A 24,248-nucleotide genomic window follows, 5' to 3' on the forward strand; every position below is an offset into this window, starting at 1 on the left:
TACACTTTCGGTTGTTTCCCCCATTTTTTTTTAAATGAAAAAAGTGCCTTTTCCAATGAAATGACCAAAAAAAGGTGTTTTTCAAAACCTAGCCAGGAGCAAAAACTGAAGGGGCAAGGTCGTCCCTTCCCCTCGATTACCGCCGTTAGAACTAGCACACAGGCTTCATCGCAGAGGGAAGTTGGAAGGTTCAATTCAAAACTGTTCATCATTCAAGTTTAATTTTTGGTAGATTTTTAGTTGAAAAGTTTTTTCAACTTTTTTCAACTCTCTAACGTCTATTTTGTTTCCTTTTTTTTTAAATTTAAAAGCAATATACAAGCGGTTTCCGGAAGCTCATTAAAACGAAGTGTAATTAACTTTCTCAGAATCTATTCACAAAATAGGTTAATTTTTGACTCTCTCTATCAAACTTACAAGGTCATCTGCACAATGAATATTAATGCAAATTAATGATTTCAAAAGAAGTCTTGATAGTTTTGACTTAAATAATCATTTAGTCCTGATGCATTTCTTGACACTGGAGGATTGAAATAGCAATGAGAGTAAGTTAAATAAAATTTATTGCTTTGATATTTTGCATTAGCCCAAATGGGGGAGGGAGGCATTTAGATCTTGACATTTCCTTTTCGCATTTGTACAAAGCAATTGTCTGCCTCTTAGATTGAAAGAAATACTTTTTTTCTTTCCATATCCTCATTAAAACATAACTTTGCCCCCCCCCCCATTTGTTTCCAAGAATTAGTGCTACTGATAATTTGTAACCTTTATATCTACTTGCATATTCACTAAGCCATTGAAAGGGGAGAATATTACCGACAAGAAAACACTTAGCTGTAAGAAAAAAACAAACTTTAGAATAAAGCACACATTTATGTTGTAACAAATAAATCACATATAAAAAAGTGTAACATTTGATTATATTTCGATGTTTATACCAATAATCACTGCCGTCACAACAGCGTCTCAGCCCCCCCCCCCCCCATGTAGTACCCGGATACAACCACTGGTTTTATACTAAAAGATTGTTGATTTTGCTTTTCAATTAGCACTTTTTGCGCATTACATGAGAAATAAGGGTAAAATCCTATTTTAGGGGCTTCTTGCTTTCTTGGAAAATAGTTGAGTTAGGTGATTAAAACTTTCAGGGGTGACTCCAGGGCCAAAAATATACGATGGAAACTATTGCCAGGTTACTATGTCTACCCATTTCTTTTTTATATGGCTTAGAAGCATACATACTACTACAACTAACAAACAACTCACTGCATCAACAAGCCGCCTGATGCCAACACAGTTACGCACGCTCCTCTTCCATCACATTCTATCCAAAATCTCTCTCTCTTAACCCTCTCAAAAAGTTCCAATCCCCCTTAAATCTTTCCTTACGACCTCCTCCTACCCCATTCGGGGACGACCTGCTTTTTTTTTACCTTAGCTAGTTGGCCGACAGCGACAATTTATGACAATCTGTCATCCTTCATTCGTAGAAGGTGATCTAGCCATCTCAACCTTTCTTTCATTCATTGGCGGATCCAGGGGGCGAGCCCCCCCCTAGCGTAGTCTAAAGTAGTTTAATTTACTTAATGAGCCCAAGTTTGCGTTAATTAAACTTGCTCCTAACGCAAGTTTATAGGATCAACCTATTTTGCGACCACCCCCTCCCCCTAAAAATTTTTTTATCGGATCAACCTATTTTGCGCCCCTCCCCCCAAAAAAAATCCTGGATCCGCCCATACTTTCATTATAACTCTAGAAAGGGGTTGTCAGTCAGAAGGATACCCAAAACAATTCTTAGACAATTTCTCTGGAGAATATCTAGCAAATCCGCCCCCGTGTTTCGAAACACCCACAGTTCAGAACCATACTTGACTCCTGACATCACATTAGTCTTATCTTCCTGTTCTTCCAAGCCTTTTTCAACAGCGAAAAAAAACACTTTGGGCCTCGGCTATTCTACTTTTAACATCTTTAATGCACCCACCGTCTTTACTAATACTACTACCTAGGAGTAGTATTAGTAAAGACGGTCCCATGAATTTTTCTTTTTTCGGGGGGGGGGGGAAAATAAATAAACTTTTTCTTACTTTTCTCTCCAATTACTCAATAGTTTCATAGGGATGTGAGGTTTGAGATAAAAAAAAGAGCATACTCTTTCATAGATATATCAGCTTTGACTACGTTGCCCACACCCCCCCCCCTCTCCTCGATGAAAAAAAAACACAAAATTCCCAGGGTCCAGGACAAATTAAATTGCTCCCACAATACACATATACAAAAATTTTATGCTTAACCATCGCTGGACCCGTGGTGAAGTTCTCGTCTGGCACGAGGGTCGTGCGTTCGATTTCTATTCGATGCATTTTTTTCCCTATATTGTAGCTTTTTTTTAATCTATCGAGAAAAATGGGGCAGTCTTAAAGTCCAAACTGATGTATCTATAAAAATTATGCTTCCATTCTATCTGAAACCTTGACTCCCACTGAAAACTATACAATAATTGAAGAGAAAAGAATGTTCATTTACATCAAGGATACCTGCTTTTCTTGTCCTTTAATAACAAAGAAACGGCTAAACTTATATTCAAAATGTCTTGTAGATTAGTTGGTTGTTGTCAGGCTACTTACTCACTTTTGAATCCTAAATTGATATTCTTGTTTTAGAATAATTCTACTTTAGCTACTTTTCACTATCTTGGAAAGGGGTTTAGGTTAGGAAAATGAAACTTTAGGGGATGGGTATACAGGCTAAAGTATATATACATTCTTAGACTACACTGGCTATACATGACAAATGAAACTCAGAGAGGATAGAAAATAACAAAATGAAAAATAAAATAAAAAAAGGTGAAAAAAATCCTCGTTTTTTCACTTTTTTGATTTTATTTTTCATTTTGTTATTTTCTTTCCTCTCTGAGTTTCATTAGGCTAAAGTATGTCTCGGGAAGGTATTTTGAAGTACCCACCTCCACTCATTCTCCCTCTAGAGGGTCCTGACCTTTGATGACCTTTAAAAATGTGTGTGTTATAAAAGTGAAACCTTGCAAAATACATCTTCTGTGAAGAGCAACAAAATTGTTTTCGGCTTCACCGCTTTGCTCAATCCCAATTTATAAGGTTTAAAAGATATGCAAATACATTTCCTAAATTTTGCAAAAAATTTATTTGGCTTAAAATTCTACTCAAATAACAGGAATTGCATTTTCAGAACTAAAGCCAGAGAAAAAGAAACCTATAACTGATAATTAAGGTAAAATTTTGTTTTGTCAAAATTTAAACCTGTCACGTAGGCAAATTTCAGGACCCTCTAGAGGGAGGAGTGGAGATAGGTACTTCAAAATACCTTCCGGGACATACTTTAGCCTGTAGACCCATCCCTGAAAGTTTTATTTTCCTAACCTACCCCTTTCCAAGATAGCCATAACGAGGTAAAGTAGGAATTTACCCTTGCTTTTTGTGCTGGTACTTGGGTGTTCTCTATAAAGGGCTTGTTTCCTATATCATACAAATATAAGGAAATATTATTAGTTAGTTTGGTTGCACTAGTTTTATCAATATATGCTAGATAGACTGTGAAGCAATCATTTATGTTTGTCTTAGTTTCGACTTCGGTCTTTAATTCCCTCGGGAAAACTTTTTTTTAAATGAATCTTTGCCCGTTTAAATTTAAATTTAATGTAGAAACGACACTGCCATGGCCCTTTTTTCATGATCCTTCACATATAGAATAATTTCTATTCTTTTAAGTTTTAATGTTGCTCCGTATTCCCAGTTGAAATTTTTTATTCAATTTGTGACGGTTTTTCAACTAATGCCTGGAAATACCCCTTCCTCTTCCGTGTACAATATCTCTTGAAAAGTTCCCCAGAAACTTTGGTTCCGATGGAAAACTCTTCCCGTGGAAAATCTCATCCTAAAAATATGTCCGAATATTTCGCCAATAACAAATACTAAGCTATAAGCGAACAATGTGAAAATTGAGTAGCTTACAATGCTTTTTTCGGAGATTCAATAAAAGAAAAAAAAAGTTTTTTTTAACTGAAACTAAGGAACGACGTTAAAACTTAAAACGAACAGAAATTATTCCGTACATGAAAGGGGCTGCCCCCTCCTCAACGCCTCGCTCTTTCCGCTAAAGTTTTTCATTGTTTAAAAAAAAATAGAGCTGTGAGAAACTCAAACTTTAGCGTAAAGAGCGAGGCGTTGAAGAGGGAACAGCCCCTTTCATGCACGGAATAATTTCTGATCGTTTTAAGTTTTAACGTTGTTCCTTACTTTCAATTAAAAAAAACTTGTTTTTTTATTTAATTTTTGAACGTTTTTGAATTAATGCCGATTTTGATTTTGGCTCACCGTACATGAATTATTAAAAAAAAATTTGAATATTAATTTTACTTTTATTTGGTTAAATGGCTTTCTCGAAACCTGTTTAATTGTATTTACGAACGTTTTTATTAGTAATAAATATACGTAACTTACGAATTAACTTACGTAACGAACTTCTATATTCATATATTTTTAATTAATATATCAGAGGGGTTACCTCCGTGTCAATACTTTACTCTTTAAGCTAAAGTTCGAATTTTCTTCCGATTCTTTAAAAATGACCTCCAACTCACAAATGCCGTTAATAAGAATAAATAGCTCTTATAAAAGTACTCAATAATCTGACTTAAAGAACGAGGAATTGCCTAGGGGGTGAACCCAATCATAAACGTAATGTTTTCTGTCGTTTTATGTTTTGATGTTGCTCCTTACTTTCAGTTAAGAAACTTGTTTTTTTTTATATATAATTTCTGATCTTTTTTTAAATAATGCTGGGAAATTCGGCGCCCCTTCATAGGAATGTCCCTTCCCCCATGAAAACTTCCTTCATGGAAAGATCCTCTCACATAACCCCTGACCCACTCCCCACCTCCCCCCACTACCTGAAACAATCCCCCCTGAAAATGTCTGTATACTTCCCAATAACCAATACTATATGTTAACATTGTGTAAAGTTCATAGCTTTCAGCCGTCCCCCCGGGGACTTCGGCGAATTAGGTCATCGTAAAAGACATGCTTATCATATTTTCGAACATGCTGAACAAAATAACTATCTCAAAATTTTGATTGGGTGACTTTGGGAAAAAAATGAGCGTGGGAGGGGGCCTAGTTGCCCTCCATTTTTTTAGTCACTAAGAAAGGGCACTAGAACTTTTAATTTCCGTTTGAATGAGCCCTCACACGATATTCTAGGACCACTGGGTCGATACGATCACCCCTGGGAAAAAAAAAAAAACAAACAAATAAAAACGCATCCGTGATCTTTCTTCTGGCAAAAAATGCAAAATTCCACATTTTTGTAGATAGGAGCTTGAAACCTCTACAGTAGGGTTCCCTGATACGTTGAATATGATGGTGTGATTTTCATTAAGGTTCTATAATTTTTAGAGGGTCTTTCCCCTTTTTTTTGAAAATCAGCCAAATTTTCTCAGGCGCGTAACTTCTGATCAGTAAGATTAAACTTGATGAAATTTATATATTTGAAATCAGAATTAAAATCTGATTCTTTTGATGTATTTATTGGTATCAAAATTCCGTTTTTTAGAGTTTCGGTCGCCATTGAGCCGGGTCGCTCCTTACTTACAGTTCGTTGTTTGACTATGGAAACCAAAAGAAACAATGAATTGACAAATTTGAAAACTTAACTTTTTTTCCGTAATACTAAAAGAAAATATAAAAAAAGTGAAGCCATTTTTTTCCAGAAATTATCAGGAAAAAAGCAAGCTCGAAATTGCTCAAATTTTTGCGGTTAATGGTAATTTTTTCGTGTAACAGGAAAAACAGTAGGCCTACTGGTTAAGAACTACCATAGTCAGCTTTAGCAAATACAGGTTCCCCACATAATCATATAGAAGGCACAAAACCATGATTGAAAAAAGCGCTTTAAGGACTTTGATCCTTAAAGAACATTTGAGAACATTTGACGTCCTAATTCAAAGTCCAAGCTCTACCGACGGAACAACAAACTCAATTAATCTAATTTAATCTATTGGATCTTGTAGGAGCATAATTGCGTAGCTTACAGCCCTTTTCCCAGGGACCATGGAGTGGCATATAATCACCAAAGCGATGGTTATTGGATCTTTCAACTATGCTGAAAAACAGCTATCTCAAAATTTTGATCGGACGACTTTAGGGGAAGAGAGCTTTTTGGGAAGGGGGACTAGCTGCCCTCTAATATTTTCGGTCACTTAGAAAGGGCACTAGCAATTTTAATTTCAGTTCGAATGAACATTAAACGTCTCTATGATGTTCTAGTCACCCCCTAGTCCAGTGTTTCCACTTAAAATTTTTTGAAATCCCTAAAAGGCTAGTGGAAAATCCCCATTTTCAGTTCCAAAATCTTTATAGGTTTCCCCATTTTCTGACTTATTTCCAAGTCACTAGTAAAGCCTCGTTATGCTGACTTTTAATAGCATTTGTTAAAGACGACTTATTTTGCAACTCAAGACCTTTTACTTGTACCAAAATATTTTCTTTTGAGGTTTAAAACAATACTTTGTATTTATTTGCTAGTTATGTTCGGTTTTGATTTATAGATTCCGGTGCCAGATTTCGGATTCTTGACCATATAAATATATTTTATTTATTTGTTTTTCTTTGCCATTATTTTTTTCGTCTCTGTTACTATTTTTTAACACCATAGTTTTATTTGAATTGGTACGATGGATTGGCATGAATGATATCCAGCCAGTCGATTTTTCAAGCATTAGTTTTGTTTAAGCATGTTTTGACTTGTTTTTATATCGAGTCGTGATTATGTTACAAAAATTGTTTGAAAAAAAAAGTTATCTGCCGACGGATCTGTCAAAAGGTAACTGAAAATATGTAACTTAAGGATAGAAAAATGCTTAAAATGTACTTTAAGTAATACAGAAAAGGTGAAATATAAAACAATACTTGGGCATACTTGACATTCGTAACAGTAAGACGAAATAGATTAAGTAACAGAAATAGATTCAATTCTTTTTTCTGCTACGCATGGCCAATCAGAGTGCTTAATTTGTTGCGTCAGCAGCTCAGTGGATATGGTGGGGAAAATAAATATTTATTTTATACGGTTATTTTTGGTAATTTGGGTTATAAGGCCACACTGCTTGTCACACCAATTTCAAAAATCCATCAGTTGCCTCAGAATACAGTTAAATTGACAATAAAAAATCAAGAAAAATTGACTTTTAGTCAGAATCAGATTCAACACCTTCTTCCTTTTTTCTGATGGTAGCTGAAGCCTTGACTCTTTTTACGTTGAGCACTAGCTGCTCGCCTCCACGAATCCATGGGGTACTTTCTTGGGCCTGCTTCATACTATGTTTTGTTTTAAGAATCCCACGTAACGTTTTAGTTATAAGCTGGTTCCGTCGGTCGGTCTTTATGATTTTCACTGCACTAAAAAACCTTTCGACGACAACGCTGGAGAAAGGAAGAGAAAACACAAATATTGCTGCCAATTTTAGACGTTCGTATAGCTCGGTTCCGAAAGAGTTTCTCTTCGAAAAAAAAAAACAAAAAAAAAACACACAAGTATATAATCCATATTCTTCAATATTTTCAACATCGATAAGACAAACACAAGTAGATATTCCATATTTTTCAATGCTTTCAACATTGATAAGATTTTGCTTCATCCGCACCTGTTGGATTTTGTTTCCATCCCATAATAATTTCCCATAATTTCGAATCAAGGGTTGGAGAGAATCAGGCCGTAGTGACTGAGCTGATACAGGGTCAATCATTTCTGCATATTTGTAAGTGTCAAAATCGAAACGAAACTGAGTTTGGATCTGCTGCACAGCTTCGATGTAAGAAGATTGTGCGGCTCTGAGGATCTTTTCAACTGCGTCTTGGGGCACACCAGGATCTGATTTTAGCGCCTAGAGAGAGTTCTGCCCATTTGGATCCGAATAAATACCTTTGAAGGTAAGGTAAACACTTGGGTCATTCTCATAAAGTTGGAACGCATTTGTTGACTTTACATAGTCCTTCTTCATGGAGCTCAAAGACAGTTCCTTGAAAAGAGATTCAGTCTCTAGTTTCAGGCGATAAAACGGTGGTTTTTCAACTTGAAAAGCTTCATTGAATTCAGTAAGAAATCCCAATGCAAAGGAAACAAATTCAAACATGCAATTCATGACTGGGTTCAGATTTGTGTATACAAACTCATTGAGCTGTATTGGATCGTCAACTAGCAGAAGTCTGCAGTAGGCACTAAGAGCCTCCAATTGTTCCAAAATTCTGCCCACAGCAGCTTTGACTGAAAGCCATCGAGTCTGCCCAGACTGCAGAATCTTATGCATGTCAACTTGGCAGAACTTTTGAAATTCAAGGAAAGCATTTTGCCTCTTGCGACTAAGAACCTCTAAGGAACAAAAGAGACTGACATTTTTGGAAAATTTTTACATATAGTAGCTGTTCCATTTTGTCTTTTCTCAAGTTCATTTTTTTAAGCAAAGTAATGTAACCTAGTTTCATATGACAAATTTACAGATATATAGTACAGCAGGCAGGGGGCTATCAATTAGTATCAACCAACTTTCAATCACCTTAAAATAACCATCTTGTAAATGAAAACATTCCTTATTGACAAGAAAGTCATGATACTATTGAAAGAACAAAATGTTTTAAATGTCAGTAAAAGGCGACAGATCACCTGGTATCCCAAATTTATTCAATTTTTTGTGTCATTAGAGGGTAGTAGCAGCTATTGATTGCAGTTCAATTATCAAAAATCAGAATGAGACAGGGACGCTGTGGAAACAGGAGAAGGCAGAGAAGTTAAAATGAAAATAACACAAATTGCTTTTATCTGGATCTGGATAAAAACCAAGTTTTCAGTAAAGGTGCAGATAAGGGCAGGAAAAGGGATTTCTGACAAAAACATCTCGTTTATTACTATACATTATTCGGTCTAATGTACTCTAGAGGTGCAGAGGGCTGTGCAGTAGAAGCAGGATATATATACTTGTTTTCTTACTGCATGTCCTGGTTTAATTGAGCAGTACCTCTGCACCTTTGACTGCAGGGGTCCCTAATTTGCACCTTTACCAGTTTTCCTTCACATTATTATTAGTGTTGAAAGAATTTCGGACCCCTCTTCTCTTGACTTCTAGGTCAATTTAGTTATTATCGTCATCTTCTAGAACGCTCTATTTAGCAGAGGTAATCATTCAAACATAATGAACTTCCGAATTGACTTTGCAAAAGATCCTTAACTCGCTTTATGGCGCGTTCAGACTATCAGTTTTCTGGAAAAATGAGATAAAAACGTACTTCCGTCCATTTTCTTTTTTCGGGTCGGAAGAGCATCTTCTAGGGCCGAAACCCTAGAAATTCCTTAAAAAATCCAGAAGATTTGCTAAAATCCCTAGAAATCCCTAAATGAAAAAGTTTGCCCCTAAAAGACCTCAAAAATCCCATTACAGGGGGGAAATCCCTAGAATAAAAACACTGCCCTAGCCTTTATAGAAAAAAGGAGACATCAGTGCTACCCATGCAAAAAGGTGATTTTCCTTGTTGTTTCAGGTTGGGAATTCTATTTACCCTATACAAGATTTTTGACCATACTGATTCCAATGATGCTACTCTTATTTTCGTCTGACGCCATTTTCGAGGCGTTTCAGGCACTTTTTCAAAATCATCATAAATTTGTTTCCGCAATAAACTTTTACTTTTAAGCCTAACCGAAATAATGGCTACTATACCTGAATCAGTGTCAAATGGCAATTTTTTCTCATTAGGCTGTTTTTTTTTTCAAAACGCGTCTTTCAGCTTTTGATGAATATGGGCGTTGGTTTACTCTTTACTAGGTTGCAGCTACTGCTGCAACCATAATGAAAGCAACTACGGTCTACATTACCAGTTTTCGACTGCTAGCTGACAGATATGAGGAGTCAAGCTCCCCCATCGTTAGCGTAAGAAAAAAAAAACTTCACACCACAATTGAAACAAAACGAAATACAATAACGGATGAAACTTTTGGTTAAAATATTGAATATTGAAAAGGAAAAAACTGTTGTGCATATTAGAGGCAACGCTATAACGTTGCCTATGGTAAAGGCCATAAGACTTCAATGTTTAATTTTTTTTTCAAAGGCACTTTATGCGGAAGGGGTAATCTTATAAACTTTGGAGGGGGTTCATTCGATTGCAAATTAGGAAGTTCTAGGGCCTTTTTAAGAGTAAAAAGAAGTATCGCAGGACAACTAGCCCCCCCCCACACCTCATTTTCCCCGAATGAATTAGATGAAAATTTTGAGAGAGCCATTTTTTTCAAAACAGTCTAAGATGAGATAAAACTAACTCCAGGGTCGACACGGCCCTCCAGAGCCCAGAGGCAAGCGTTGTAAGTTACGCCCCAGGGGGGAGGGGCATATAAGGTTTTTTTACGGAAGGGGTGGTCGTGCAAACTTCGGAAAGAGCTCTTTCGATTGAAAGTCGGAAGTTCTAGTGTCCTCTAGTGTCCCAAAAGTCAAAAGTGATCGGATGGCAACTAGCTCCCTCCTCCCACTACATCTTACCCAAAAACGCATCCGATCAAAATTTTGAGATACCATTTTATTAAAAATAGTCCAACTACCATATAACGAAAACTCCATATTCGAACCCCCCCCCCTCCATAGCCACTGAGCAAGTGCTGTTATGTATGTGATGTCCTGGAGGCATATAAGGCTTTCATGGAAAGTGTGGTGGATAAACTTTAGAGGAGGCTCATTTCATTGGAACTTGAAAGTTCGGGTTCTCTTTTTAAGAGTCAAAAGTGATTGGAAAGTAACTAACCCCCCCTCCACGCCCTCTTTTCCACAAATGCATCCGATCGAAATTTTAAGGTAACCATTTTGTTCAAAATATTCCAAAGTTTATAACATGTAAACAATAGTTCAAAGATCATACAAAAATGCCTCAGGGTTTGACACAGGTCCCCAGAGCTTGGGAGTAAGGGTTGTAAGTTACGCCTCGAGGGCATAAAAGGTTTTTTGTTATGGAACTGAAATTGCACTGAAAGTTCTAGTTCCCTTTTTAAGAGGTCAAAAGTTATCGGTGGGCAACTAGCACCCCCAAACGCCCTCTTTTCCCCAAAAGCATCTGAACGACATTTTGAGATAGCCATTTTATTCAAAATAATCCAAAGATCATTTAACAATGTCTATGGGGTTGACAAAACCCCACAGAGCCCGGGGACAAAGGATATAAGTTATAAGTCTTTAAGTGTTGCTCAAGTCTAAGACGTGAACAGGTAGAGAAATATCCTTTTCATAAACCGATAAAAAAGAAATTAATAAACAAAATTGGTAATGAAAAGAAATTTTTCATGGAAAATTTAATTAAAAAAAACTTTCCAAGAAAGAAGTTTGTCGAAGAACAGTAAAAAGCCATATTAAACTAAAGACCAGCAGAAAAAAGTTCCTATGATAATACAATTCAACAGGTAACTAATAAATTATAATCGTATATTTTGATTCTGAAATCTAAGACGCGGAAAACCGTAGACATATTTATTTTAGAAACCAAGGAAAAACTTTGATAATAATAAACGTACATAAATTAATTAATTAAAAAAAATCGCATCAAAGGAAGAAAAGTAAAGAGTAAACTCAAGACCAGCAAAAATTAATTCCTATTGCAGTTCAAACTCAAAACGACCAAAAATTCATTTTAAAGAGTAAATGAAACCCAAAACGAACAGAAAATAAAATTAACGATCATAGCAAAGATAAAGATAATAGGTGGAAATATAGATAAATAAATACATCTTAAGAAGCTTGAATGTTTTAATATTTATTTATTTTTTTCCCAGAAGCACTTCTAATGGGAGGAATGGTCGTATAAACTTCCGAGGTGGCTCATTCGATTGGAAATAGGAAGTTCTACTGCCCCTTTCTTAGAGTTAAAAGTGATCAGAGGTCAACTATCCCCTCCCCCCACACCCTATTTTCCGCAAATGCATCCAATCAAAATTTTGAGATATCCATTTTGCAAAATCGTCCAAAGGTTAAATAACTATGCCTGAAGGTAGAATACTATGTGACTTGAAAAGTCCTGGAAAGAACTAATACAAATTAAACTTAATATTTGATATAGAATGATATTAGTTGCTGAAAGCTTATTAGTTCAAGATTTTATTTCACAGTTATTTTTATTTTCAATGTTGCAATCAGTACAAAAGAAAATATTTGGAAAAGAATTCGAGTTTATTAAAGCGCCATCACGCAGTAGGCTTTAGACTTTTACAGTTAGGGAAGGGGACAGTTGCTAAACTCTTGCTTCTACTGATTTTTGTTCTTTTTTAGCTTGATTCGCATATTCAATTTAAGTTTTACTCATTTAAAGATTTGTTTATTCATTTATATTAGCACCTGTTGTATGTTTGTTTGCTATGATTTCTTATTTATTTTTTGTTCGTTTTGGGTTTCATTTATTCGTTAATAGTAATTTCTGATCGTTTTCGAGTTCGAATTATTATAGAAATTTATTTCTGATGATCTCAAGTTTTATATGGCATTTGCTTTTCTTTGAAAAACTTCTTTTTCTGAAAGTTTTTTTTTAATTAATACTAATAAAAGTACAAATAAATCGGCTTCACATCCTGAATCCTTTAACAGCGGAATATGAAGAAAAGGAAAAACAGAACTAAACACATACTAGAAGATAACATTTGAATAAGAAAGCAGCTAGAAACTCAAAACAGGATTCTGAAAAGGGGGTAGTTTTTTTCTATTTTTGTGAGTCCCCAGGTCCCCCAGCGTATGCCCCTGTATTAGCCGACATCCCCAGACAATTTATCATCAACTAAATTAAAAAATTCTCTTCTAGTTGCAAGTATCGTTACTTCTGCTAGCTGCTTTAGCAGCAACGGCATGGGCCCGAAGCGGAAGAAGTAGTTATCAATATCAGCCCCAGTCCTACCGACCACCTACCCGGTACCCGATGCCATATAGACCAAATCAATACCAGACACTACGGAGACCTTCTATTCCAAGACGAAAACAGAGCCGAGTAAAGACTAGAATTCCGTACAAGAGAACTACATTGGCTACGACAACAGAGGCAGCGACAACTACTGAAGCTGAAACCACGACAGAAACTACCACAACGGAAGAAACGACAACCGAGACTACAACCACAGAGGCTACAACGACCGAAGAGACAACCACAGAGGAGGATACAACGACTGAAGAGACTACAACAGAAGAAACTACTACAACTGAGGACACAACTACAACAGAGGCAACGACAACGACTGAAGACACAACTACATACAGACCCAAGTCTTACGAATCCGAGAGTCACGAAGAGTCTGACAAAAAATACAACAGAGGCCGGCATCATAAAGAACATAGAAAAAAATATGAAGACGAGTCAGAAGAGGAATACAACCGTGAAAGAGAAAGATATGATAAAGAATACAGACGAAAAGAGGGGGAAAATTACAAAGAAAAATATGTCAGCTCAGAAGAAAGAAGTAGCTATGAGAGTGAAAACTATGATAAAAAAGACCAAAAGTATGACAGCAACGAAGAAGATGAGTACCAAAAAACGAAATATAGTAAAAGCGAAAAATATGGAAGTTCAGAAGAAACATACAACAATAAATCTGATAAAAAATACAAAAATAAAATAAAAAAGGGCTATGAAAACGATAAACCAGACATATATAATGCGGACAGATATGACGACGACAGTTACGAAAACAAAAAAGAATATGAAATGAAGAAAGAATATAAGGATGAAAAACATTACGAAGGCAAAGAGGAAAGCTATGAAAAGACAAACTATTCAAAAGGAAAAGAATATGAAGATAAGTATAAGACTAGATCTGGGTACAAAGAAGATAGAGACTCATATGAAAAGGAATACAGAAATTCTGACTACAACCACAAGGAGAACTATAATAACCATGATTCAAAGTACAGTAGCGATGAATATAAAGGTTCCAGTTATGAGAAGAATCCGAGATACGGTGAAAGATATGGTAATAAACATTACACGAAAGAATATGACGAAAATTACAGGATGAGAAACAAAGAAAATGGTTATAAAGGAAAATACTACTCTGAGGGAGAGCGTGACGGTAACACTAAATATGACGACAGCTATGAGGATGGAAGGCATGAAAAGAGCTATGACGAGAATTATAAAGGGAAGGAACATGAAAATTACCCTAATAAGGATAATAGACACAAGAAAGGTGAATATGAAGAAACTGAATATGAAAGGAGTCATGAACAGGAGTATAAAATAAAAGAATATCCCGATGGAAAGTACGAAGAAAGCAAATACAAAAGGACTGAATATGAGAGTGCTGAAGGGGGCGAAAGGTATGAAAAAGATTACAAAATGAAACGGGGAGAATATCTAAAAAAAGGCTATGGCAATAATAAATACAAGAAAGGTGAATACGAAAGCTCCGGATACGGAGAGAAGTACAACAAGGATGAAGAAATGAAAAATTACAGGGAAGAATATGAAGATTATGAACAAAGCAAGCACAAGAGCACTGAATATGGCACATCACATCGTGGAGAGATGGACCACAGAATGAAAGAGAACACACCAAAATATCCCAGCCAAGATTACAGGATGGTGAAAGGAGATTATAAAAAAGAAAATAATTACGAAGGTTCTGGAGATAAAATGGAGAATAAGAAAGAAGAGTACCAAGAGAAGAAAGAATATGGTGAAAGCCCTAAATACGAAAAAGGATACGAAAATTATGGTCAAAGGAGCAACTCAAAATCATCTAGGTACGATTACACAACAATGAAATACGAAGAAGGATATGCTAGTATCAAAGGATATAAAGAGCCTACATACACAGAAAAAGAGGATGATTATGGTAAGACTTACCAAACGAAAGAGTATAAAGAAGCGGAGACTTACAGTCAACCATACACCACACCTTCTTATGGACAAGAATATAGTAAAAATGATTACAAAGGTGAATATAATAAAAAACAATACGAATCAGCAGAAGGAGGTAAATCACCATCTACGTATGGTGACACCAAATATGGGGAAAATACGTATGGATATGATGGGTATAATTCTAAGGTAGATGCTGTACCTGGTGAGAAGAAGTATAATTATTCGTATGAAGTGAAGTATGCCGATGGTACTATTCAGAGGAAAGAAGAAACAAGAGATTCGACTGGAAGAGTTAAAGGTTCTTTTGAGGTAATGTTTTAAAGTTCAACGTTCTACTAATGTCTCATTTTTCTGGCTTTTATATAGAAAACCAAAACTTTCGACCCGAAAGGTTAATTTTTATACACGATAAAGATATATATTTTTATTTTAAAAAATAACGAGACCTGTAGAAAGAAAAACATATATACCTCCATATAAAGTAGTCCTAAACCGTTAGAAAGCTAAGGCTTGAATGGTAGAACAAGTATGGGTAAAAGCTAAATATATGACATCTGGTCCTCAGTGGAGGATCCAGGATTATTTTTTTTTTTGGGGGGGGGGGGGCTGGATCCGCCACTGCGTTTCCTACCTAGATTTGAAAAAAAAATTCTTTGGTTTTTTTGTTCAAAAAATTCTGATAAAAGCGAAATCTCCCCCCCCCCCCTATAGGAGGTTCAAAAAACACATTTTACCCTCTTACCCTTACATTTTCGTTAATTGGTGCCACTGCAGCCCTCGCAATGGACGACCTAGTGATTTAGGGGTATCAATTCACTCGAATAATTTGTTGACCTTTCAGATGACAGCCCGCTTAGAACTCAGTGGTTCAAGAAACGACAAATGAGAGGAATAAACTGTAGGACTGATACCCATTTATCATTTTAAGGACGGATTTATATACGCTGCTACACACAGATCTGACCCTTAAGAGTGGTCAGATCTGTACTGATGCATAAATTTTAGAACGTTTTGTTTGGTGGGGTAGGGTATCCACTTTCGTGTAGGCATGAGAATACAGTATTTTAAACTTGTCTCCAGCATATAGGAGTAACCTTGAAAATAAAAAATATGGAAATGAATAAAATCAGTTAAAGTCCTTAACATCATAATTAAATTAAATAAAAATTTAATATATTTCCATAATCTAATAAATTATAGAATTAAATTAAATAAATAAAATCTTGAATCAAAACCTTGAATTAAATAAAATAACAAAATCGAATCCTGATTTTTCTACATATTTAATTTAATTTAATACTTAATTAATGTTAATCTACATATTTAATATTTGATTTAATTTACCTCTGATCCAGAGGTGTAGATAAGTTTGTCAGCACTTGTGGCAATGGCAGTTTTAGCCTCCTCCCCCTTAACAACTGCCGTGATGGATAACAAACAACTTACATGCGTTTATCAAAATTGCACTCCAACAAATGTTTCATCCTAGGCCAAGTGTGACTTTTGCTCCCTTCCCCCCACTCTAGCTACGCCACTGCTCTGGCCTCATCTCCATTTATATTTTTGGCTCAAAATCGAGACTGGAACCCTGGGAAATCTGTTTTAAGTACTTCTTAGATGTGAAAGAAAATATTAAATTACTTAATGAGTAAAACTCCAACAAATAAATCGAATTGCATATAATACAGCAAGAATATATCGGTTTCACGTCCAGAAATCTTTATAAACAATAAGAAAAAAAAACTAAAACATACCAGGAACAAAAATTTTTATTTTAATTAATTATTTTTCTGTAGACAAGAGTTTCCAAATATCCTGTTATCATTTTATTTCGTTTACTCTATTAACTAAACGCTTTAGCCGAAGTTAATTTTTTATTATTATTATCTCTAAAAATACTTTTTGGCGAAAGAGGTTCTTTTTCTTTGAGCAAGTTCAAGGCAAAAATAAAACAACAAAAGTTTAAAAAACAAAAATATTTACCATTTTTATTTAGCTTTTATTTGATTTTGCACTGTATTTTTTCTAACCACTGGTGGCAAGATGGCGTTGGTTTTATCAAGATGAACTTGAGTGTCCCCTCTTACCAGTTTAGTTAAAATACCAAGGACATAAAACAGAAGTATTTTTGGCATCCTGGACCGTCATAGCTCTATTCATATCCGAAAACAGTGATTTTCTATGGTTGATAGCCAAAGACATTTAAAACTACAAAGAGAAGTTACACCCTCTTAAACTGCCCTCTTAAACTGTTTGGCACCATGTATTTTACCTTATTTTTGCTGACTTTTACAAAAGTTTTTTCCTTCTTTTTTTTAGACGGAGCCGGGCTACTACCAAAACTGTATAAATGCTCTCTAATAAAAACTGAGTTGCCTATTTTTGTTCAATTTTTTTAGATATAAACGGTTATGAAGGTTTCTACTTATAGTAACTAGTACGTAAGTATGACGGCACTAGACCCTTAAGGTCCAAACCGGCGGTGTTGATATCCGTTTCGTGGCCCTTCAGCCAGGAAGTGCAATGGGGGGTTGTGGGCCAGTCATCCTGTGCTCTCGCACATCCTTTCTGCTTACCTTCTGCAGATTTCTCCAGGTAAGCATTCAGAGCTGGGTCGACTCTGGCTGAGCTTACAGAGCCACACTACTGAACCTCGTCCCAAACCAAATAACTGGCCACGCCAGGGATCAAATCCGTGCCCCTTGGCCAAAGAATTCTCAACCCAACGCACGTCCACCTAGCCAGGACGGCATCTACTTATCCAGTTATAAAAATCAGATTTCATTTTCAGAGTTTTTGTATTTTAAGCTTGAGTTTATGAAAGTTGTCTTACTTATTAGGTTTTACCAACTTTTATCGTATCCGAACGCCAAAATATCCTTCAGTTTCTAAAAAAAAAACATTATAGTTACATTTCTTTATTATACATCTACAGAAATATAGTAATTTTGAGTTCGTATCCAGGGCAGGGGGGAGGTTAAAATTTTCTAACATAATAATCATTTTTAAACTAAGTTTTAGATAATTTGGTTTGATGACATTTAAAACATGTAAACTGCTTATGCTTCTCAAGCCAATACCCATGAAATTAAATATTGTGACTCAGATACTTTTTGTTACTTTACTGGTTGTCATTTTTCAAAAAAGAACCAATTCTGTTTTAAAATGGCGGAGTTATCTGTCTCTCCAGAAATTGTTCTTTCTCTTTCCGTCTATGTTTGCGCTCAGTATTCGATGTAAACTGTAGTGTCTTCTTTTTTCAAACATTACACACATTTGATACCGCGCACACTGACCTTGGGAATATACGTCAAAACCTTCGTTTAGTTGCTAGTGGTCGGACAAAAAAAAAAAGCAACAAGTTTTTCCATAGGCTTCTCGTAATCTGCACATCGGAATCGCGCGTGCGCGAAGGCGGAGTATGAATCTTGTGTGATTTTAAATCTGTGTCAGTTTTTTTTAATGGAGAGTATAGCCTTTGTCGATACTGCATATTCTGTCTACTCTGCTCAGTATTAGATTTTGAAGTAGTTCATCAAAAGCCGAGGCTATTTGTCTCCCTTTTTCATAAAGGGAGTATCTTAGGGGAGCTGCAGAGTAGAAAAGAAAGAACTCTAGCCCATAATACCGTAAATTTAAAAACCTATTTTTTAAAGAAATTTACCAAGTGAGGAAGAATCGCCATCTGAAGATGATTCAGGAATAGTAACTGCTATTTCGATTAATCTTAAATGTAAAAGTTTATTGCAAAAATAAATTTGTGTTAATTTAGAAAAATAGTCGGGAACCTTACTTACAAATGGAGTCAGATCAAAATGAAATCCACACCGTTGGAACCATCACATCCAAAAACCCCATATTGAAAATTACAGCCCCCTATCCTGAACGACAAGGAGAATCCCTTTTCGCAAAGGAGCAATGGCGTCTTCTTTTTCATTTTATTTTCTCATACCTTTCTGTCACCGCTAGTGGGGCCCTGAAACATCATTGAGAAATATTTAAAGGCTCAATGGATAAAAAATTGCTGTATCTAGTATGTTTTAGTAGTTTTTTGTTTATCCTTTGAGCTTAATAATTTCTTTCATACTTTGTTTAGGCTGTAGAAACAGCTTAAATCTTAATCATAATTTAATAAAAGACACAATGTTCAACGATTTTTTGCACACCTTTCTCACAAGAGCCACTAAAAAATTCCCCAATTGACAGGCTTTCATGATAATTGAAGGTAACAAATTTTTCTAACAACAAAACAGAGTATTTTTCAAGTTTTTTTTGTTTTGTTTTTTACAAAACGCCAGCGAAAATACAATGAATGTTTCCAAACCGGCTGATGGGTCGTTAATCTATGAAGTTAATCTAATCGATAAATGTACCAAACATCCTTTTTTAAAGTTTAGTTTTTGAAATGAAATTTTCTTTCGCATGGAGTCTCAACTGTATTCATAAGCGTAAGAGAAACTTAGATGACTGCCGGGGATTTGATGCCATTTTCTTTCGCAAGTGACAGCTTTTTAAGATTGATTTTTAAGAAAGCTTTAAAGGTTGATTACATTCAAGCAGGTACACCAAGACTTCTTCGAGTCGAGGGGAGGCAAATATTCAACTTGTGCAAATTTTTGCCAAAAAGATATATATAAACAGCCCCGTCTTAATTGGTGCAATAAAATCCATAAGGATTCTTAACCCTAGGCAGCTTATGTACAAACAGGTGGTGCCATTAAATGAAGATGTAGGGAGGGGGCAAATTTTTCAAAATCTGGGGGGGGGGTTGTTTTTATTGACTTACAAAAAATTATTTATCACTGAAAATACAAAAAAATGTGTTTTCCAAGATGAAGGGGAGAGGGCAATTTCCCCCTGTCACCGAATTGATGTGCCTGTAAAAAAATTGTGGAGAGTAAATTTCGTCTTTTCTTAAATTTTCTATCAGACGATTAGAAGAGATCTCATTTTTTCTCTTTTTCATATCAGTTTCCTTATTAGTAAAAATGTGGCCGATTAGAAGAAGCAACGCCTTCCTATTCTTCTGATCCAATAGCCGTTCAGAATCTATAACGGGTATTACCTGAAAACTTGAATAAGAAAACAGAAGGGTGTTCAGCTTAGCTTTATTAGTCCCACTCCCCTTATTTATGGTACTGTCAAAAAATGGAGGATTCTTGTTCGGTTATCTGGCAATTAAAACATACCATTAAACCAATTAAGACGTCCTTAACTCGGTCTTTAAGTTCGGCGGGCCCAATCTTTAAGTTTGACTGTATCTATTCTCCTCTATAACAATCGGTTTCTAAGTATTTTAGTGGGTAGTATTTTTTGGTGGGTAGACTACGAAATGTATATGTTCTTTCTTACTTGGGAAATAGTTAAAGATTGACCAACGGCACTTTTCTTTGGAGCTATCAACTGCGTCAGATAAAAGAAGATTAGATGTTTTCATTCAAATGAGCACTCTCCCGATATTCTATCACAACTTGGCTATTACGACAACCCCTCGGGAAACACAACAAAAAAGGAGACATCAGAGCTACCGATAGGAAAATCTGACTTTCTATGACGTTCAAAGGGGGAGGGGGGTTAAACCTCGAGTTAATGGGCATTTTTAAATTGAACTTGGCAGAATTTTTGAGAAGTTCCAGGATTTGTTTTTAATTCGCAAACATTTCTTCTTGTAATTTCAAATTACTGTTCAGTTGAATTTTAATAGAAATCGCCGTTTCCCAGTCGTGTCAAACGAGGGGGGGGGGGAAGGGGATGTGATTCCTCGATTTCTTTTTAGATTCCTCCCTCCCCTAGAGTATTTTAAATTGGATGTTGCTGCATTTTTGAAGAGTTTCACGCTTTTTTTAAAATTCACAATCATTTCTTCTCGTAATCCCAAATTATTGTTCTGTTGAATTTCAATGGAAATTACTATCCCTCAATGGCATCCGTTGGGGGATGGGAGGCCTTTACCTCGTTAGATTCTTTGCCCCTCTAGATTTTGACAAATATCTTATATTAGATATTTTCATTGAATAATTTTTTTGGGTATTTTTAGTAAAAAAAAATGACAGAATTGATCCTCCTAGATACTGAAAAATTCATTTTGTCCCTTAAGTCTCGTGAATTGACACCACTGCTACTTACTAAACAGTGTTAATTTGGAGAGATTCACCACTAACAGTTTCTTTTGAAAAAAAAAATCGAGTTGACTGACTCTACTAGGCCGTGGTTGACTGACTCTACTAGGCTACAGCTACTGCTGCATTTATGATTCATCTAATAAGATCATTATAATTTTGAGTCACCATAAAGAGTTAAATTCGAAGCATGTGCGGCTGAATGTTATTTTTTTTTAATTATAGATTGTCCCTGGACTAAAAGGTTTTTGCAATTTTTTAACCTGAAATATAAAGTAGACATGCATTAATACCTAGATTTTTTTTTTGCCCCTCTAGATTTTTGACAAGTATTTTATATGAGATATTTTCATTGGAAAATCTCTTTCTGTTATGTTCAGTGAATTGATCCCTCCCCTCCAGACACAAAAAATACATTTTGTTCCCCCTTAAGTTTCATGAATTAACGTCACTACTACATCCTAAATAGTGTTAATTTGGATGTTTTCCACAGAAATTGCATGCAGATTGATCTGGATACCCGGCTAACTGACTGTATTTCAAACAGTAGGCTGTACGAAACGTGTGGTTCAATCCCGCTTTCTATGGCTATAATGGGAGAAAGATTGAGATGGCTAGGACATGTGAAGGACATGTGTAGGACATGATGAAGGATGACAGATTGCGGAAGATAGTCCTTTTCGGCCAACCGACTTCGGCTAAACGGAAAGCAGGTCGTCTGCGGTTAGGGTGGGAGGATGTCATATAGAAATATTTAAAGGAAACTTTCTGAAAGGGTGTAAAGAGGGAAGCTTTGAATAGATTGGGATGGAGGAGCGTGCGCAGCTTTGTTGGCCTTAGGCGGCTTAGTGCTACGGTGAGTTGTTAGTTGTAGCAGTAGTAGTTAATTTGGAGGTATTTACCACTAAAAGTTTCTTTAAAAACGTTTTTTTTCGAGTTTGGCTACTATAAGCCATTGTTGGCTCTTTACTAGACATGTATTATAACTAGACATGTATTAATAAAGGTTGTTCAAAAAGAGGTAAAAAGAATTCACATACACTTTTCCCCTCATTCCAACCAGAGCCGTCCAAGGAGCCGAGTTATTGCTTCTCCAGCTACATTACGGAAAAATACAATCACTTTCTACCTATTTGCTTTCCATAAATATTCGTGTTCCTTAAAGGAATATTTTACAACCTAATAGAAGACTCCTTTTCCAGGTCATAAATGGCAATGATAAAGGATATCAACAGACGAGTTATGATCTGCCAAGTTCAAGCTCTGATAAACCAATGCCTCATGCCAAGAAATTAGAAGGTTACGAAAACTCATCTGATTATATTGATAAGAAATATAAAAGAGATGATAAAGTGCAAAATGAAGATTATAACGAAGGCAGAAATGTTTATCAAAATGCTACGAATGGAGGATCGATGAATTCAACTGAAGAGATGAGAAAGAAAAGAGAAGATAATGGAAGTGATGAAACACTAGAAATAGGAAGCAATGAACAATCTCATTTAAAGTTGGATGAAAAAAGGAATGTTAGAAGCAGCGAAAAAGAAGAAAAGCATGGACAGAAGATAGAGATGATAAGTAAAACTAACCGAGAAAACGAAACACTATTAGAAGAAAAAGAAAAGGGCAGGGATTAAGTCAAATAGAAAATAATAGATGGATATGATTGTACTATTTAATATTCTTATTGCTATATTGTAATATTAGAATTATTATATTTGATTTTATTTTGAACTATATTTTGAAAAAAATGGTATTTCAATCTTATTTTATTTTGAAAAAAAAAAGCAAATTAGGAACAAATTAGGGGAAGCTTTACAACTGGAATACTTAAAATAGAACGAAAATATAATACCGAGTAAAACTTTTAATTAAGGCAGTGAAAAAAATTAACAAAAAATGAAATAATTATCAATGTAATAAGTGGAAAGCAAAGGAAGTGGAAATGCTATATTATGAAATATAGAAACGTTTTAATATATACCATTAAATGTCATAAATAAAATGTAGTACAAGGAAAGGTAGTGTAGGCAAGAAATTGTTTCAAGAAAACATTAATTATGAGCTTGAACGAGGACTCTGCTAAAATTTTGCTTTAACGACATCAAGAAGAATCAATAAAAAAACACATAGATATAAGAATTAGTTTTCAGATGAGTCCTTAGAAAGGGTTCTATGATGTTCCAGCTATCTGTTACCGCCCGGGAAGAAAAAAGGGCACATGAGTGCTTCCCAAGCTATTTTTTTCAATTTTTAAGATGGACGGCTAGGCATACTTCCGACACGCTTGGCACGCACCACCTGGCGTACGTCATCTATAAAAGTGGGCGTTCCCTCGGTGAAACTAAAGAAAAAAAAAGAGAGGCTACTCTCCTTTGCTTCGATGTTAAAACTACCATTTAATTCCATTGGTTTTGGTATATTTTTGCAATCCAGTCACTTTTCCCTTAAGTATGTGTTAGAGAAGGGAGAGACGAATAACCGTGCCTATTAACAAATTGCTCCATTTACGCATTATTACTATGTAAAATGATGAACCCGTAAAAGGGCGACAATTTTGATCGGTTCTTTTGTCAAAAATTTAGGCAAATAAAACGAAAGACAAGTTTTGAGTCCGAAAATTTATTTAAAATGAACTCTTTATTTATCTGTGGCTAGACAGTAAACGAAAGTACGAATCGTGTTTTTTTTTTTTTTTTTTTTTTTTTTTTTTTTTTTTTTTTGATATCCCCAAACCCTAGAATTGAGAATCTAGATTGCTCAATGAAAAGACATATGTTCATTTCTCACTATTTCGCGCTAGATTGACATTGCGTAGTTTTCAAGCTGCGAAGTTAATGATTCGTAGAAGCCAGCTGTTACACGATTTTGTTGGAAGAAATCCCGGAAAAACGAAATTATTGCTCGTTCAAAGTTCGAGGTCCACTTGTTCAAGGTGTCGACTATGAAATTGGATTTAAAGATGATGTAAAATGAGCACTGAAAGCAAGGTTGCTGTCAGGAGTTTTGTTCGGGTGGGGGGAGGTAAACAAAAACAACTAATCAAAAGTTTGTTAATACATATGTGTGGTCTTTTTAAAAATCAGACAAAAAAAAATTGGGGGAAGGGGAGTTCAAAACCGGTACAAAACCGCCCTGAATAAGGCCTTACGTAAAGAGTTAAAGCCAATAGACCAGCCACCCTGAGTGTTTATCAAAACTGCAAAGATATAAGAAAATTATA

At 35.5% G+C, this 24,248-nt stretch overlaps 2 protein-coding genes across 2 annotated transcripts in view; one reads left to right on the forward strand and one right to left on the reverse strand.

Annotated features, from left to right (window-relative positions):
* The window catches only part of Rad17 (Rad17 checkpoint clamp loader component), a 163,605-nt gene that overhangs the window by 47,539 nt on the left and 91,818 nt on the right, over positions 1-24,248 (reverse strand). The gene's annotated exons all lie outside the window — the stretch shown is intronic.
* On the forward strand, positions 448-22,775 carry LOC148939543 (uncharacterized). Its single transcript, XM_089106802.1, has 3 exons — positions 448-545; positions 12,855-15,215; positions 22,228-22,775. The coding sequence occupies exons 1-3, from the start codon at positions 540-542 to the stop codon at positions 22,660-22,662; spliced, it is 2,802 nt and encodes a 933-aa protein (XP_088962928.1). The 5' UTR covers positions 448-539; the 3' UTR covers positions 22,663-22,775.

This window comes from Artemia sp. Qi Xiang Cuo, chromosome 21, assembly GCF_049724085.1.
Source record: "Artemia sp. Qi Xiang Cuo chromosome 21, ASM4972408v1, whole genome shotgun sequence".
Lineage (NCBI taxonomy): Eukaryota > Metazoa > Arthropoda > Branchiopoda > Anostraca > Artemiidae > Artemia > Artemia sp. Qi Xiang Cuo.

Bases quoted from the DNA above. Each gene is read 5' to 3' on its own strand.
- LOC148939543 (XM_089106802.1), top strand. The intron at 15,216-22,227 runs GTAATGTTTTAA...CTCCTTTTCCAG, and splicing joins GAGTTAAAGGTTCTTTTGAG to GTCATAAATGGCAATGATAA.